General features: G+C 46.0%; 1 protein-coding gene across 1 annotated transcript in view; it reads right to left on the minus strand.

Annotated features, from left to right (window-relative positions):
- Window positions 1-17568, minus strand: part of LOC103361822 (nuclear GTPase SLIP-GC-like) — a 34614-nt gene extending 17046 nt beyond the window's left edge. The window contains exons 1-9 of the mRNA XM_008288015.1: window positions 17484-17568; window positions 16830-16919; window positions 16224-16248; window positions 16029-16118; window positions 15625-15727; window positions 4995-5211; window positions 4601-4885; window positions 3821-4024; window positions 3554-3720 (exon numbers count right to left, since the gene is read on the minus strand). Of these exons, the coding sequence (XP_008286237.1) occupies window positions 3554-3720; window positions 3821-4024; window positions 4601-4885; window positions 4995-5211; window positions 15625-15727; window positions 16029-16118; window positions 16224-16248; window positions 16830-16853 (1115 nt within the window). The 5' untranslated portion in view covers window positions 16854-16919; window positions 17484-17568. The remainder of the gene's footprint in view (window positions 1-3553; window positions 3721-3820; window positions 4025-4600; window positions 4886-4994; window positions 5212-15624; window positions 15728-16028; window positions 16119-16223; window positions 16249-16829; window positions 16920-17483) is intronic.

Here is a 17568-nt window from a genome sequence, read left to right on the forward strand (position 1 = left end):
ACGGACAATTTACAATCACCAATTAACCTCAGCATGTTTCTGGACTGTGGGAGGAAGCCGGAGAACCCGGAGAGAACCCACGCTGCACGGGGAGAACTAATAACTCGCTAATAAGATGGATGAACTGAGGCTTCAAGTCGCAACAACCAACACCATCAAGGAAGTTGCATCATTGTGATAACAGAAACTTGGCTTTATTCATTCCAGACTCCACTATCCAGCTAGCAGGCTACACGGCACAGTGTCAGGACAGGATCAGAGACTCCGGTAAGAGTAGAGGGGGCAGGCTGTGGACAGTCACTGCCCCCCGGATCTGGAGTATGTGACTGTCAAATGCAGACCATTCTATCCTTCCAGAGAGTTTCCTGTGGTCATGATCACTGCTGTTTACATCCCACCAGATGCTAATGCTAACTCGGCTCTTGGAAATTTACATGGTGGCATTAGCAGTCAGTAGAGCAGGTATCCTGATGCTGTGTTCATCACAGCTGGGGACTTCAACCATGTGGATTTAAAAGTAGCGCTCCCTAACCAACTGAGACTTTTTCTAACATCCAGACCTGAAGGGGTGTTCACTGGCAGTGTGCTGTGCTACATCATGCACGGACATTTTTACAGTGGATAAACACATCCGGGTCTATCCTAACAAGAAGCCTTGGATGACCAAGGACATCCAGTGGCTGCTAACAGAGAGGAACATCGCATTCATGTCTGGTAACAGGGCTCTCTACAGCATGGCCTGCACCAACCCAAAGAGAGGCATCCGGAAGGCCAAGTCGGACTACAGGATGAGGACTGAAGACCACCTGGACAGTAATAACAGCAGGCAGGTGATGCCTAACTGGCAGACGAGCTGACTCACTTCTTTGCCCGCTTGGAGGTGAGGTCACCTGAGGCAGCTATGCCACAGCCAGCGGTCCACAACAACTCCAGCCTCACTGTGGAGGAGCGTGAGGTGAGGCAGACACTGCAGGCGGTGAATCTGAGGAAGGCAGCTGGACCTGATGGCGTCCCAGGACTTGTGCTGAAGGAATTTGTGGACCAACTGACTGGGGTCTTTGCCAGGATCTTCAATCAGTCCCTTTCTGAGACCACCGTCCCATCCTGCCTGAAGTCCTCTACCATTGTTCCTCTGCCCCCCAAAAACCCCAGTGACTACAGGCCAGTAGCACTCACCTCTGTGATGATGAAGTGCTTTGAGAAACTTTCCAGAGTCACATCACATCACTCTTCCCTTCCACCTTTGACTCCCACCAGTTTTCTTACAGGACTGACGGGTCTACTGAAGATGCCATGGCTACAGCTCTCCATGCTGCGCTGTCCTACCTGGAGAAGCAGGGGAGGTTCACGCGGATACTCTTCATAGACAACAACTTGCTTCTGAACACTGCCAAGACTAAAGAGCTTATTGTGGACTTTAGGAAGAAGAAAAAAGAGATTCAGCCTTTATTCATTGGTGGGGACTGTATGGACAGAATGTTAGACCTCCATCCTCTGGGAGTCCACACCAGGGGTGACCCGACCTGGGGCATGAGCACAGCGAGCCAGTGAAGAAGGCCCAGCAGAGACCCCACCTCCTGACGGTCCTCAGGAAGAACAACATCCCCCAGAAGCTGCTGGTGTCCTTCTAAAGCATTGTGAGTGCTTCCCTAGCTACACAGTGGCACAGAGGACAGTGCTCCAGGGGGTCATAAAGGTAGCCCAGAAAATCATAGGCTGGTCTTTCCCCTCTCTAAAACATCTACACAGCGTTCACTGATGGACTCATTGGACCACAATCTGCTCAAAGTGCTGCCACCAGGCAGAAGATACAGATGCATGAGAACAGACTGAAAAATAGTTTTCATCCCACAGCCATCAATGCATTAAATGCTGCTATAACATAATTCATTCATATACAAACAGTGAAGCTGACTTTAAGAGATTGTGCAATAACTGTTGAATGTAGACGTCTGCTGGGTTTGTCTGTAACGCCTGTTATAGTGTAATAATTATACTGTATGATATTCTCTTATCTTTTTTGTTGGCATTTTCGTAGTTTTTATTTTTGCACTGATTCAGGTTTGCACTTGAGTTTTGTTGTACGTTGCAATGACAATAAGGATATATTCTATTCTATTCTATTCTTCTATTTTGCAGACTTCAGCATATCTCAGCTTAAATTGATAGGGTCTTACTAGATTTTATCATTAGAGATCACAGCGATGTTGACCTTTACCTAAATCCTGATCAGTTTGAGCAGCCAGTCACCATCGCTCCACCTGCCACGTCTACACCATCAGGTTTAAATAAAGGTGTTCATTCAGTTAAATTCCTCCAGAAGTCAACTCATCAACAAAATTAACTCAACTAAAATATCAGTTTTCTCTAAAACTACCAGAACAATATTTCAAGAAAATTCCTCACAAACCTGTAAAGTCAGCATCTGATTGTAAATTCTAACGTCTTTATCAACGGGTACAAGTTCAGCAAAAGATGATTCATTCATTATGTTAATATGTCAGAGAAGTGAATTGTGTTAAAATCCATCCATCCATTCTCTTCCGCTTATCCGGGGTCGGGTCGCGGGGGCAGCAGGCGGAGCAGGTCGTCCCAGACCTCCCTCCCCCCGGCGACGCTTTCTAGCTCTGCCTGGGGGATCCCGAGGCGTTCCCAGGCCAGCCGAGAGATATAATCTCTCCAGCGGGTCCTGGGTCTGCCCCGGGGTCTCCTCCCAGGTGGACGAGTTCGGAAAACCTCCAGAGGAAGCCTCCCCGGGGGCATCCGAACCAGATGTCCATACCACCTCAACTGGCTCCTTTCGACGCGAAGGAGCAGCGGCTCTACTCCGAGCTCCCTCCGGATGTCTGAGCTCCTCACCCTATCTCTAAGGCTGAGCCCAGCCACCCTGCGGAGGAAGCTCATTTCAGCCGCTTGTATCCGTGATCTCGTTCTTTCGGTCACGACCCAAAGTTCGTGACCATAGGTGAGGGTTGGGACGTAGATGGACTGGTAAAATGTGTTAAAATAAATAAATAAATCAGGTTTCAGTGCGGGCTGCAAGGTGGCGCAGTTGGTTAGCACCATCACCTCGCAGCTAGACTCCAGCCCCCTGAGCTGACAGTGCTAACCACCAAGACACCTGCAGCCCTGGCAAAGATATGCTTAACTAAAATGTATATGTTATATATCACAAATGAACAGTCCAGTAAAACTACATTTCCACTGAAGCTGTACTGTTAGAGGATGCAGGTTAGTTGTGCAGGAACATCATTTTTGGGGAACAAGGCTGTCCTGAGTTAAAGTCCTCAGTTCAACCCATTGCACTACCACATCTTACTCTTATTGGGAACTTCATTCCTCTTTACACTTCTACTTTTACTACTATACATCTTACCTGCACTTGTGTTATCATAGGTTTGATTTTCTAAAGCCTCCAAAAGGAGTCAGGAAGGAAAGAGATGCAGGAATCTAGTTTCCTCACACAATGTTTCCTTTTGAAGGTAGTTAAACTGGGGGACATGCATGAATGCGGTGGTCACCATATGAATGTCTGGCATCTTAATTTACTTACTCATCATCAATAAAATCAGACATGGTGCAGATGAAGTGAATTTTCTGACACTGGCCACCGTTTCCCAGGAGGCTGCAGGTGCTCTTCAAGATCTCCCAGGGTTCTTTTTCGCTTGCTGCTCGTTTAATTTCAGCCACAATCCAAACAGTAGAACAATCTGCAACAATCTGAAAGGACAATAAAATGTTAGTCATGAATAAATCACCATCAGTGCTCCCATATAACACAGTAATGTTCTCTTAACAGCGGTGCATGTGACTAAATTACCTTCTTCCACATTGTATCTCTGCTCTTGTTACAGTCTCCACTTCCTGGAAGGTCCACCAGTGTGACGTGTTGGAGAAGATCTTTTTTTGGCACCTTGACAGTCACACACTTCACCAGTGGCCAGTACCACCTCTTTTTTCCTTTATGTTGGCTGTTTAAGGAACTTCTTGTGTATTTGATTAAATTTGTAGAGAGAGCTTCAGCCTGAATTAAATAGTAAAAACATAAGTTATATACTGAAAATACTTTACAAATAGGAATGAAAGCAGCACAAAATCAAAGCAGAGCAATCAAACGGTATCACAACAAGTTAAAATAAAAATAGACTAAAGTTTGTAATATTCAAACCAGTTCATCAGTAAGATGTGACCAACTGGTTCAAAAGCAGCAGTGAGATCTAATTAAACAAATTTAAACCAATGTCATTTGTTAAACGCAGTTGTTTAAATGAATTTTGCTTAATTAATTTTAAGTTTTTGATTGAGTTCCTAAAAGGTTTTCCTTTTACAGGTTACTGTGGTATGGGTCTGTCACGCTGCTGCATCATGTCCAGTTAAAGCCTTTACATAGAAGTATGTACAAGGAGTTCATAGGATGTACTTCTTCTAATCTCCTTTTATTTTATATTTGTTGAATTACTGTTGACCTAAAGACACCTGGAAAGTACTGTGCATTCACCTCTAAACACAAAACTATAAACCTCAATAACTGCAAGTTTCACTTCATCACACTGACGGAAAAAATGCTTTCAATGTAATCACATAAGTTTTTTCATCTTACTGATTTATACGACAGAGTCTTCTTCTGGGGTTGTGGTTGTGGTTGGGGTTGGGGTTGGGATTGGGGTTGTGGTTGGGGTTGGGGTTGGAGGAATTCTTTAATTTCTTTGAAATATTTGATATCCAGAGGATTTTCAGGGAATGTGCCTTTCCACTCTTCTCCATACAGTGCGGTGAGCTTTTCAGCAGCTTCAGAATACTCATCATCATCATCATCATCATCTTTCTGTTTTTTATTGTGATCCATAACACACTGCTTCATTGAGCACATCTCTGCTTCCCACTCCTAAAAACAAACAACATGCATCTTAGTTTTAATAAGTGTTCTGTAGTGAAACATTAGAACTCCTTAAGTAGTTTCAAGGAAACACAAATACATTCATAGATCATGTTACCTCTGGTTTTATGAACTTAATCTCTGCTTCATACTTTGAGTTTTGCATGTTAGCTTCCACTTTAATCATGACTGTGGTACAAGCGCTGCTGCTTCCCGTAGGCAACAGATTCTTCTCTCCAATGATGGCATTTATCAACGAGCTCTTTCCAGCCCCAGTTCTGCCAAAAACACCGACCAGTTCCCTCTTGTCTTTCTTCAAATCATTGATTTTAGTCCTGCAAAGAGTTCAAATATGGATTTACTGAGTCATTTGACAAATATACTAAAACTGAAAATGTGTCAACATCAGGAGTCAATATTCACATCAATATTTTTATATGAACAGAAAAGACTGCATATAGCCTTGGATCTGTGCTGGCTTACTGTCAGACAGGTGGGCTGATGCTGTGGAGTCACTTACTCTTTATACCTTTAAAACATCCATGTAACATATTGTTGTTTTATTTGTTCTTTTTCGATCCATTTACAAGCCGGTAAAAAAGATTAATTCAATTGTGAAATCTTTGTCTTCGGAAATCAAGACATGAGTGCCCAAACCTTCAGGACAGGAAGGGCTCTTGTAAATGACTGAGGTGTGACTCAGCCATGATTCTCTCTGAACTTTCAGGAAGAGACGACAGCTGGAGACGTTTGTCCTGCTGACAAACTTTCTGTAAAACTTCACTATCTGTCTGTGAAACCTGTAATTAACATGCCAGAGTGAATATTTTTCATCGTGATCTTGTGTGAAATTTGTTCTCATGAAGGACCCTCTTGTAAAAGATGCCTTCATCTTAGTGTCATAATTAATGACTAGATAATTTCAGAAGAAACGCTGAGCGTGCCAATGCAGCTTATGTCTCTTGTTGTATCCTGCTTTAAAGACTCCAACGGCAATTGCTATTTAACTGGCGGATGAGAGCAGCGCCAGGCAGGCTGGCAGGTTTAAGGCGGACCTTGACTGTAACCAAGTATTCCGGCAGCTCGCTGCAAGCACCCCAACCAAACCCAGCACGTCTCCATCCTCCATGATGCCGCTGGAGAAGGCAGGTGCCCAAGTGCGTGGGTCTCAGGCAGCAACCTGTGATCCACCCTCAACAAATTCACGCAAAGGCTATTCGTGCCATAACCAACGAGCCTCAACTTTCTTTCTTATCATTTCTACCCTCCTCAAAAGTCCTGTGGCGATGGTACTCCGGATGACGGGGACAGGCCTGGTCAGCTGGAAGTCTCTAGTCTGGAGCCACACACTGGTGGCGCCTGCATGAAGGTCGTTCTATCCACAAAGTTGTGGTGATGTGATAGTTCGGCAGTTACAGGCGTGACTGGGCTGGCCTATTTAGGAGCACCGCAGCCCACTCTGAATGGAGAGACCCCTAGAAACGGTGGGGTAAACATCGGTCACCACAATTCCCCCTGACTGGCAGACCGTGGCCAGTGGGGACCTACTTCTGCGGTGAAAACCTAAGGAGAAAACTGAAACTGAACCCTTTCAAGGTGGGAGTGTGGAATGTGTGGACCCACATAGACCACGATGACACAGAACGACCACATCGACGAACTGCCCTTGTGAGTTGGGAATTCGACACTTCAACATTGACATCGCTGCCCTCTCTGAAACAAGACTTGCCGGAGAGAGAAGTCTCTCCGAAGTCAGAGTCAACTACACATTTTTCTGGAAAGGGAAAGATGCTGAACAGCGGCGGATCCACGGTTTTGCAGTCAAGACATCAATCGTGAACCGCTATAACCTGGTCCCAACCGCCATAAATGAACGTCTCATGATCCTCCGTGTGCCACTCCCTGACAGCAACCACCTGACTCTGATCTCTGCCTACGCCCCAACCCTCGACTCTGAGGATGACATTAAGGAGTCATTCTACACTACCTTGAACAGCACCATCCAAGCTGTCCCCAGAAGAGACAAGCTCCTTGTGCTTAGAGACTTCAATGCCAGAGTCGGTCGCAACCACAGACTCTAGGGGGAATCCTTGGCAAGCAGGGCCTTGGATCCTGTAATGCCAACGGGCTTCTCCTCCTTGGACTATGTGCTGAAAATGAGCTGGTCATCACTAACACTGTGTTCCGGCTTCTGAATCGTCACAAGACCATGTGGAAACACCCGCGGTCAAAGCGCTGGACCATCCTTGACTACATCCTCACCCAATCACATGACCAGAGCGATGTCCTTGTGGCCCGCAGTATGCCGGGTGCAGATGACTGCTGGACAGATCACAGGCTCGTCATAAGTTGCCTCAGACTCCGACTGTGTAACCTTCCCTGCCACAACAGACCAGCAAAGAGGGCACGTCGCTTCGACATCGCAAGGTTGAAGATCCCTGGAGTCAGGGAAGACTACTCCAACCGTCTCACAGAGCATCTGAGCGAGACTCCACCACCGGCGCAACAGCCAGACTCCGTAGAAGCGAACTGGTCTGTGCTCCATGACACCATCAGCAAGGTTGCAGAGGACATAGTTAGGGACTGCAGTCGTTCTCTTCAAGACTGGTTCGACCAAAATGACACCAGTGTCCGAGAACTGATCGATCAGAAGAGATTTGCCCGCCTTGCATGGGAGAATCGCCCTACCCGTGCCTGCTTGCGACACTACCAAAAGGCAAAGCAGGATTGCCAGCGAAGGGTCCGAGGGACGCAGAATGTCTGTTGGCAAGATATGGCAAAGGAGATCCAGTCTTATGCTAACAGCAGAGACCTCCAGCATTTCTACACTGCAACAAAGGAAATCTTTGGTCCTCGCCGTGGAGGTACCAACACCCCCCTGACTGCTGACAGAACAACCACCTTACAGAGGATCAGGCCATCCTTCAAAGGTGGAAAGAACACTTTCAGATGCTCCTGAATCATCCTTCTACCGCGGCTGATGACTTGCTCCAGAAGGCACCCCAACACCCAGTCAGGCACTGGATGTCCCTCCGTCCCTCCTACATCGAGTTTCAGAAGGCGCTGAAGTGCATGAAAGCATGGAAGGCCCCAGGTCCCGACAACATCCCGCTGGAACTCATTACGTATGGGGGCGATGCCTTGGAGACCAGGCTTTTCATGATAATCCTGCGTATGTAGGAGATGAAAACTGTACATGTAGACCTGAAGGACTCCACAATCATCACCATCTTCAAGGAGGGGGATCGCTCTGTCTGCGGAAACTACCGCGGCATCTCCCTCCTCAGCATCACCGGGAAGATCTTTGCTTGAGTTCTGCTAGACAGGCTCCTGACTGTCACTGAGGAAGTTCTACCAGAGTCACAGTGCGGCTTCTGACCATCTCGTGGCATAACTGACATGGTCTTCTGTGCCCGCCTGCTTCAAGAGAAGTCCCGTGACCAACGACGACCACTTCTTTTCATCTTCTGGGATCTAGAGAAGGCTTTCAACAGCACCCCAAGACCAACTATGTGGGCAACCTTGAGACGCTTTGGCTGTCCCGACCACTTCACAGACCTTGTACAGACCCTTCATAATGGGATGGCTGGTCGCGTCGTGATGAAGAACATAATCTCTGATCCGTTCTCCATCACCACTGGTCTGAAGCAGGGCTGCGTTCTGGCCCCCACTCTCTTCTCCCTCTACCTTGGGGCTATGATCCACGAGCTTCCTGACACGGCCTCTGGCATCCAGCTTCACTGCCGAATGGATGGAGGCCTCTTCAACACAGGACGCCTTCGCGCCCGCCGACTCACCACCCCGGTTACAGTACAGGAGCTGCAGCATGCTGACGACAATGCGACCCCTGTGGACACAGTTGATGCCCTCCAGACTACTGTTGATGCCTTCGATGGTGCATACTCCTGCTTCGGTCTCACCTCCAACACTGGGAAGACCAAGATCCTTGCGCAGGGAGCTCCGGGCCATCCTCCTCCAGACACCAGCAACGTACATCTCTGCAGCGAAGTCCTTGAGACTGTGGAAGAGTCCTCCTACCTGGGAAGCTACCTTTCCAACAACTGCACTGCGCAGAAAGACATCGACAACAGGATTCGTGCTTCACATGCAGCTTTTGAGAGGCTCTCCAAATGTGTCTTCCTTAACCATGACCTCAACCTACATACAAAAATCGTGGTGTTCCGAGTCATTGTTCTATCTACCCTCCTCTATGTCTCTGAGGTGTGGGTCCTGTACAGAAGTGACATCATAAAGCTGGAGCGTTCCAACAGCAGAAACTCCGTGCAATCCTGAAGGTCAAATGGCAAGATCTCATCCCAAATGAAACTGTCCGTCTCCGAGCCAACCTCCCCAGCATCGAGACTACGATGGGGCAACATCGCCTTTGCTGGGCAGGACACGTTAGGAGAGTGCCCACAACTCGACTTGCCCACCAGATCCTGTTCTCACAACTTGAACATGGCAGAAGATCCCAAGTAGCACCTAAGCGACAATTTTGCGACCAACTGAAGGCCACTCTCCTTCGCTGCAACATTGACCATGCTAATTGGGTAACTCTCGCCGAAGACCGCACGGGGTGGAGGCAATGCATCACTCGGGGGACAAACCATTTGGAAAACCTACATTGTTGCGAGGAGGAAGCAAAGAGACGGAGACATAAAGAACGGCTCCACCAGCCGCTCTCTCCACTCACCCTGCCCTGCCCTGCCCAAAATGCCCTCGACACTTCCATACAACTCTGGGCTTGGGCAGCCATATCAGACATTGCCACTCAACACTCAAGAACAGCTACAACCTAACTGAGGACAAGTTGAAACTGTCTCGGATATAATGCTCGGACACGAGTTACTGCCGACGATGATGATGATGCTATAATTATACATAAGTTATAATTTATAGAAGTACATTTATTTTTGAAAAGCTAGCAGGTTTCACAAACCCTGATGAGTTCCATTTAAACTGTCTGAGCTTTTACTTAAACCCAAATATAAAGATGGTTAGTCCATCAACACATGTGTAAGAGAGAGACAGAAATAAGTACAGTCTAGTAAGCTCCTTTCAATACAATCCATCCTCTTAACTTTCCTCCAGCAAACTTGAGACCTTTACCTCCAGAAGCCCACACACGTGAACTTCCTTCCTTTGGCCTTGTTACAGTTTTGTTCCGTTTTAAAGAAAAAAAAAACATGAAGCTGCTGTTGACTTTGAGTAAGCAGAAGAGGGGAGGAACCATCTACTAGAGTGTGGTTGCCGGCCTGCCCATTGACAAGCACTGCAGTCATTGCACTGTCTTTCCTGGCAATGATGTGGTGACCTTACAACCTTGGCAGGAACTGCCAAAGGGCAAGGATCTCTATGCTGCAGGATGTTACATGCTGGGTCACCTAACAGTAAATCCAGAGCCTGTTGACCCCACACATGGTAAAGACTATGCTTCGGCCCACTGTGGAGGCATTTGTGAAGACCAGCTGACAGTGGACCACAGGTCCTGGAGCACTCCCCTTTTGGTCTGTGTTGGCTGAATCACTCCACCAGCAGAGAGTTAGGAAGTCCCCCAGGAACCACCACGAAGGTCTGGAGAGACTCTGTAGACAAAGCCCTTATTACAGGTGATGAAGGTGGAGGGACACAATGGGCCCCAGTGTTAGCCAACTGGGCCTGTATAGCCATAGCTCTGGTTTGCCTTGCAAGCAGGCAATCCATAACCCTGAGATGCCTGCCAGGGCAGGTGGCTGTGCCAGGAATTGGGCTGCTGATGTATTAAATTGTTTACACACCAAGCTTCAGGAAAAACACCTGAGCTGGTGTAGAGGTGCACCCCCACACCATCCTCAACCCGGTAGGAACAGGGGGCTCCATGAGGTTTTCAGGGCAGGCAACACTGAGAACACCGGTTAATCTGCCAATAATCTTTTTGAAATTGCTGCCCAGTTCATTCTCTTTGGAAGAGAAGACGGCATCTCCATCGACATCCTCTTGCTCTTCTTCGTACTCGGCCATCTCCACCCCTGGAGTGGGAGTAGAAAGAAAACCAGTATAAGGCTGGACTGCTGTGGACTCCACAGTGAGGGTGGTCTGGGTGCCTTGCCAAGGCCCTGAACACTCCCTTTTTTCTTTAGTGGCCTCCATCTCTTTTCTCATTTTTGCTCTGTGAAGTCCAGAAAAACAGGAACCCTGCACACTCTACCCCACAAACTGGGCTTCTCTGGTACATGCAGGCATCATGAAACAGTCCATGCAAGACTGTGGGCTCTCTCTGAATAAGAGTGTAAGTTTGTGACCCAAACACACTTATCATTGTCATCTTTTAAAGCAAAGAAACTCCACAAGCCACACAAAAATGTCCCTGTCTGTTTGCCGTAGTTGGAAAAACCACACAGTCACACCGTTTCAGGGGATGAGGAATGGCATCAATGCAGAGGTGTACACTTCCTTGCACACAACCAACCATGTGGAATTTAATTAGCTTCATGCTAAGCCAACCTTGTGGTGTGAGTGGCCTAAGCCAAGATAGTGATCTGTGACTCAGAGAGCTGAGATCGTTTGGACATGTTAAAGGGAGAGCGAGCAAGAGTGGAGACATGCACTGATCACCGACGTTTAGTCTACACTCAGCTCAGGTCCCACTGAGTGTGTTAACTGCATCACAGCAATACATTGGCATCAGGATTACAGCCCATTTCCAAACCGTTAGACTTTTGCGGAGCGTTTTAATAACTTTTAATCACCACGTCGTGTAGTTTGTGCTGGCCAAATTCCAACTGTGATGTTCCCCGTAGGAGGAGATAGGTTTTGAAAATGGCTAAAAATGGCCAAAAATTTGCCAAAATTGCAAAACTCTGACCGTTTGTTTTTTTTTCAAAATGGCGGACTTCCTGTGGCGTTTAGGGCTTGGCGCCAATTGACTTTTTTGTGCGTCTCGACCTGCTACACACGCCCACCGAATCTTGTAGCTGTAGGTGAAACGCCCGCCCGCCGGGACTCCGTTGAATGCCAAAAACACCAAAAAAATGAACAAAATGGCCTTTGATCAATTTTGCACGGGCCGCCATTTCTAAACCAAAAGACTTTTGCGGAGCGTTTTAATAACTTTTAATCACCACGTCGTGTAGTTTTTGCTTGCCAAATTTCAGGTGTGTACGACTTACCCCCTAGGAGGAGATAGATTTTAAAATCGGCCATAAATGGCCGATTTTCAGCCAAAATGGCCATTGATCAAAATTGGACAGGCCGCCATTTCCACACCGGGCCTCATCTGCAGAGCATTTTGATAACTTTTACTCATCACGTCGTGTAGTTTGTGCTGGGCAAATTTCAGGTGTGTACGACTTACCCCGGAGAGGAGGTAAATTTGCCATCATTTTCAAAATGGCCAGCTTCCTTTTGCATTTCGGGTGTGTGTTCTTGAGGCTTTTTTGTGTGTCTCGAGTTGTTACATGTGTGTACCGAATTTCGTGGCTGTACGTGAAAGTGTGTTCGGGGGCCCATTTTTCGTAATTTTGTAGGGGGCGCTGTTGAGCCATGTTGCTATTGAGGTGAGTATTTCCCCCTAATTATAAAATTCTTCGCCGGGTCTGGTGTGTGTGGCAAGTTTGGTGAGTGTGTGAGTACGTTGTGTACCTCAAAAACGTGTTTCTTTGTGACGTAGAAATAATAATAATAATCCGAGCAGTTCCAATAGGGTCTTCGCACCCTTTTGGTGCTCGGACCCTAATAATTAAAGCCGCAAGCGGCATTTGATGGGTCCTCACCCTACGCTTGTCGGCCTTCGCGCACGTCGGGTTGTGGCGCAAACGTGTTCCCGGTGGGATTGTGATCCGGCATGTCGAGTTTCAGGTAGATTGGAGCACGTGCGACCTAGTTATGAGCCACTTCCTGTTTAGTGGCGAGCCGCGGCGGAGTGCGTGTTGGCCGGGGTGGAAATGCCCTTTGGAGGAGATAGATTTTGAAAATGGCCAAAAATGGGCAAAAGTCACCCAGAATCACCAAAATTGTTACTGTGTCTTTTCAAAATGACGGACTTCCTGTTGGGTTTAGGACTTGGTGCTGATTGACTTTTTTGTGTGTCCTGACCTGCTACACATGCCCAGCGAATCTTGTAGCTGTAGATGAAACGGCCTTTCGACAGGACTGTGATAAATGCCAAAAACACAGCGAAAATGGACAAAATGGCCATTGACCGAAATTGCACAGGGCGTCATTTCCAAACCGGGCCTCATCTGCGGAGCGTTTTGATAACTTTTAATCACCACGTCCTGTAGTTTGTGCCTGCCAAATTTCAGGTGTGTACGACGAACCCTTTGCTGAAAAATGGCCAAAAATGGCCCGACATGCTCGCCGTTGTTCCAACATGGCAGATTTCCTGTTGGGTTTATAGAAACATTTTAATGGACTTTTTTGTGCGTCACAAGTTGTTACATATGTGTGGTGAATGTCGTGGTTGCAAATCAAACATAGCCCCAATGGGAATCTGTTGAAATATTGTAGGGGGCGCCGTTGAGCCGTGTTGCATTTTACAACTTGGCCCAGCCTGACTTTTTTTATTCGTCCTGACCTGCTCTATATGCCTACAAAATTGCGTAGCTCTAGGCCAAATGTGNTTTTGACAAGACTCTGTTGAAATTGTGAAGGTGGCGCTGTGGAGCAATTTTTCTATTGAGGTGTGTATTGTTCTTCCAAATTATAAAATTTTTCACCGGGTCTGATGTGCATGGCGATTTTGGTGAGTTTTCGAATATGTTTAGGGCCTCAAAAACGCGTCTCTTTGTCGGGAATAATAATAATAATTAAAGCCGCAAGCGGCGATGGACGGGTCCTCGCTCTACGCTTGTCGGCCTTCGCGCACGTCGGGGTGTTCCTGGCGGAACTCTGAGCCAGCATGTCGAGTTTGGGGCAGATCGGAGCCCGTGTGGCCTAGTTACGAGCCACTTCCTGTTTAGTGGCAAGCCGTGGCGGCGTGCGTGTTGGCCGGGGTGGAAACGTGCTCTGGCTGAGACTCGGAGTACGTGCGTAAAGTTTCAGGAAAATCGAGCACACACAGGCCAGTTAACAGCACGTCTCGTGTCTGGCATTTTGCGTTGGGGCCACGCCCCCAGGTGGCGTTGTGAGTGAGAGTGGTCATATGGCTGTGATGAGGGTGAGAGTGTGACGCAACATGTGAAGTTTGAGAGCAATTGGAGCATGTATGGGCTTTAATGGAAAGGTATGAATAAATTTCAGGAAGACTGTAGGAAATATGTAACTGGATGGAGAGAAAGTCTCTTCACTGTAAACAAGGTTACAGTGAATCGTACAGTTTAAGGATCTGCAGCAGCTTCATGTTGTTTTTTTTCTTTAAAAACTCTAACAAGGCTGAAGGAAGGAAGTTCACGTATGTGGTCTTCTGGAGGTAAAGGCCCCTAGCTAGCTGGAAAAAAGTTAAGAGAATGGACTGTATTGAAAGGAGCTGACTAGACAGTACTTCTTTCTGTCTCTCTCACACATGTATTGATGGATTAACCATGATACGAAATATGTAGCTGGGTGGAGAGATGGTCTCAAGGCGACAGAGAACACGGTCATCTGGAGACACTTTTATTTTAAAGTTTGACCCAACAGATATGGAGCCACTAAGCACATAATGGATGAAGGATGGTGGGACAAGCTAGAGCATGTTAGAACCTCTTAGAACTCGCATCACAGCTGTGTTGATTTGTCCTGCTGATAGAACCACTCTAACATTACACATTGCTGATGGAGGCAGCCATGTTTGTAGTCCTTCATTCTTAGTCCAGTAGCAGTCAGCCAATCAGCTGTCAGTCACTGGTTGCTATGGTGATTCCCTCTTTTTCAGTGGAGGGGTTTGGGTCAGATCAAGGAGCAGACAGCAGATTGAGGATCGGACCCTCCAACAAACCGTCCCAGCTCAAAAACTATAAGTTGTATTAAAGAAATTCTTTCAGCTGAGAAGCAGAATCTAGCTGTGAACACTCTCATGTATTTAATGTCTGTGCTGTGTTGTGCACAGATTTGCTGGCAGGTCAGAGACACTCACCGTTTCTGGTTTTCACCATTTTAAAGCTCAGATGTAATAGGAGTCAGTAAGAGATGAGGTTAACGGCACTTCTTCCACAAACGTTCCACACATAGCATCAACTTTAGCTGAGTGAAAATTTGAAATTTTACAAAAATTCCTGAAACTTCAGCTGCATAAAAACCAAACAGATTTATATGAACAACATTCAGAACCTCATGAGATGTTTAAGCTTTGAATGAAGTGTCTACTGTGAAATCTGCCGGAGCTGCAGGGCTCCAAACATGACTGGTTTAGTCAGTTTTCCAGCCAACTTCCTATTCATTTTAATGGGGATTTTTATTTCCAGAGTTCATTAAAACGTACCATGAGTCACGACTAAAAGTCACAACAAACCATTCCTGATCAAGCCACACGTTTAGATATATAATTTCATAGATCATCGTAAAGCTGTGGGACAAGTACCGAGAGCACCGAGAGCACCGAAAATCTTGTCAGAAGACTGTTTGGTAAGAATAACCCTGAGGAACAACAATAAGTGAGCCTCAATGCTTATTCATGTATACACCTAATTACCTAATTACATCAGAGTCGTGACCTGTTATATGATCTTTTCTACAGCTATATGATGCTCCTTTGCATCAACTGTTGTGAAGAGACTACAGACAACTCGTTCTGATCTCTCTGTAGACCTGGTACATGGTCAGCTGCTGAACATAGAAAACTTCATACTCACCTCAGGTAGGTACTCAGCTTTGAGTTGTGTTGGTCATCTTGGCAAGGCAGTTTCTTCAAGACACAGTCCATGATCTGTTCCACCTCAGACAGTATGACTGCTTCTGTTGGCGTAAAAATAAAGACCTATTTAGCAAGAAGCATGAACCAGTGTGTCCAATAATGATCAACAGGACGTATTTAATGAGAATTAGGGGGAAAGTGAAACATGAGAGGATGCAACGTCCGTTTAGGACTCCTCAGAGTGTTTCCGGCTCATATTATGGACACAGACCACAAGATGAGAACGTATTTTTCATGGAAAAGCTGGGAACAGTTGATTGGTGCACAAGAAAAACACACTGCAGAGAAGTTTCAGCCAGAAGCCATCCGTTGGTTGCCATTGTTCACTAAGAAATCACTTACCTCTGTCTGGTTGTGGTCCATTTTCCTGTGGTTGTTTCTGGGGTGATTGCCCTTCAGTGGACTCACCCTGAAGATCTGACTTTCTCTTTCCTGATTGGATTTTTTAATAAGAACAAAGTCAGATCTCCCAGAAGTAAACTTCTCAGTAGAGTTATTCTGAATATTCTGTGGTTATTCAGATACTTCATATCTCACCTGTATGACTTGTGGATGGTGGAACCTGCACATGAACATCAATATTTCATTGTTAATCAGTGTTTAGTCAAGAAAGTACAAGAAATCACAGGTGTTTACAAAGTCTTTGTCTTTTTGTCTCATTTCACAGGATTAAATATGTTTATGTTCTCATCCAATCTGTTGAGCCAGAAAAACACTGTTTGGATGCTCAAATGCATGTTGATGCAGAATGAAAGGACGTCCACTCATCACATGTCTGAACAATTCAGAGTCATCCTTATCTGAGCTGAATCTCCTTCATGGCCCTGATGACTCTGCAGATACCACTTAATGCAAGTTCACAGTCAAGTTAAAGTTTGAGCAGACGCTGAAAGTACAATCCATGGAACAGATCATATCTGATCAGTAGAAGACTTTAATTAACGTACTTGAACAGGAGAATCAGCTGCTTCCTAATTAGTGTTTTCTTAATAAATACAATATTTTTCAATTAGATGTCTTTTTTCTATATTAATATCATCATTTTAGAAGATGTTCACCTGTAACAGCATGGATCTGCATTAATGAGATTCATGACACTAAATGTTAACGTGAGCAAAATATCATCACAGTGCAGAACGTTACCTTTGACTTCTGGGGTCTCGGCATATTGGATCAGCCGTTCAGTTTGTTGATCATCAAGGTCATATAGACTTCTGTTGTCTGTGTATTCATCTGTAAGTGAAATGTTTAGTGAATAAGAGTTGTTTTCAACTTGCAGCAGACATCCAGTTCCTGAAGGAGGGAACCAGGTGTAGATGCAGCTGCTGATGTTTCAGAGCTTGTCTGAGCTGAATGCATCTGAAGTCTCTCGTACTGTGACTTCATTTAACCGTTTAGCCTCCAAGATGCTCCACAAAGCACACGTCTGCTTGTGCTGTGTGATAATGTTTTATCATCAGTATCTTGTTCACTCACAGATGAGAACCAAACAGGAAGCAGAAGTTTCAGTCGTGTTTCATTATTGGCACAATACAATAAAACATCTGCACCCAGCAGTGACCTACAGCAAGAATTTACCTTTAAACGTATCAGTGAACTCATTTAGACGCCATTCAGTCAGTTTGTTACAAACAAACGAGGACAGAAACTTAAAGATAATTATGTTGTTGTAATCAGTCATTACTGCTCAACATGTCGGACTGTTGCTGGATTAATTATCCCTTAAATGCATTTACATGAAGCTTATGTTGGAAAAATAATCAGAATTAAGCTGTGGTTAAAAGTTAAACAGTTTACCTGATGGTGAAGGTCATGCAGACCGGAGCAGGTGAGGAGCTCAGGAGGTCAGCAGAGAGACCTGCAGCAGGAAACGGAGACGTCA

This window comes from Stegastes partitus, unplaced genomic scaffold (genome assembly GCF_000690725.1).
Source record: "Stegastes partitus isolate 25-593 unplaced genomic scaffold, Stegastes_partitus-1.0.2 Scaffold537, whole genome shotgun sequence".
Taxonomy (NCBI): domain Eukaryota; kingdom Metazoa; phylum Chordata; class Actinopteri; family Pomacentridae; genus Stegastes; species Stegastes partitus.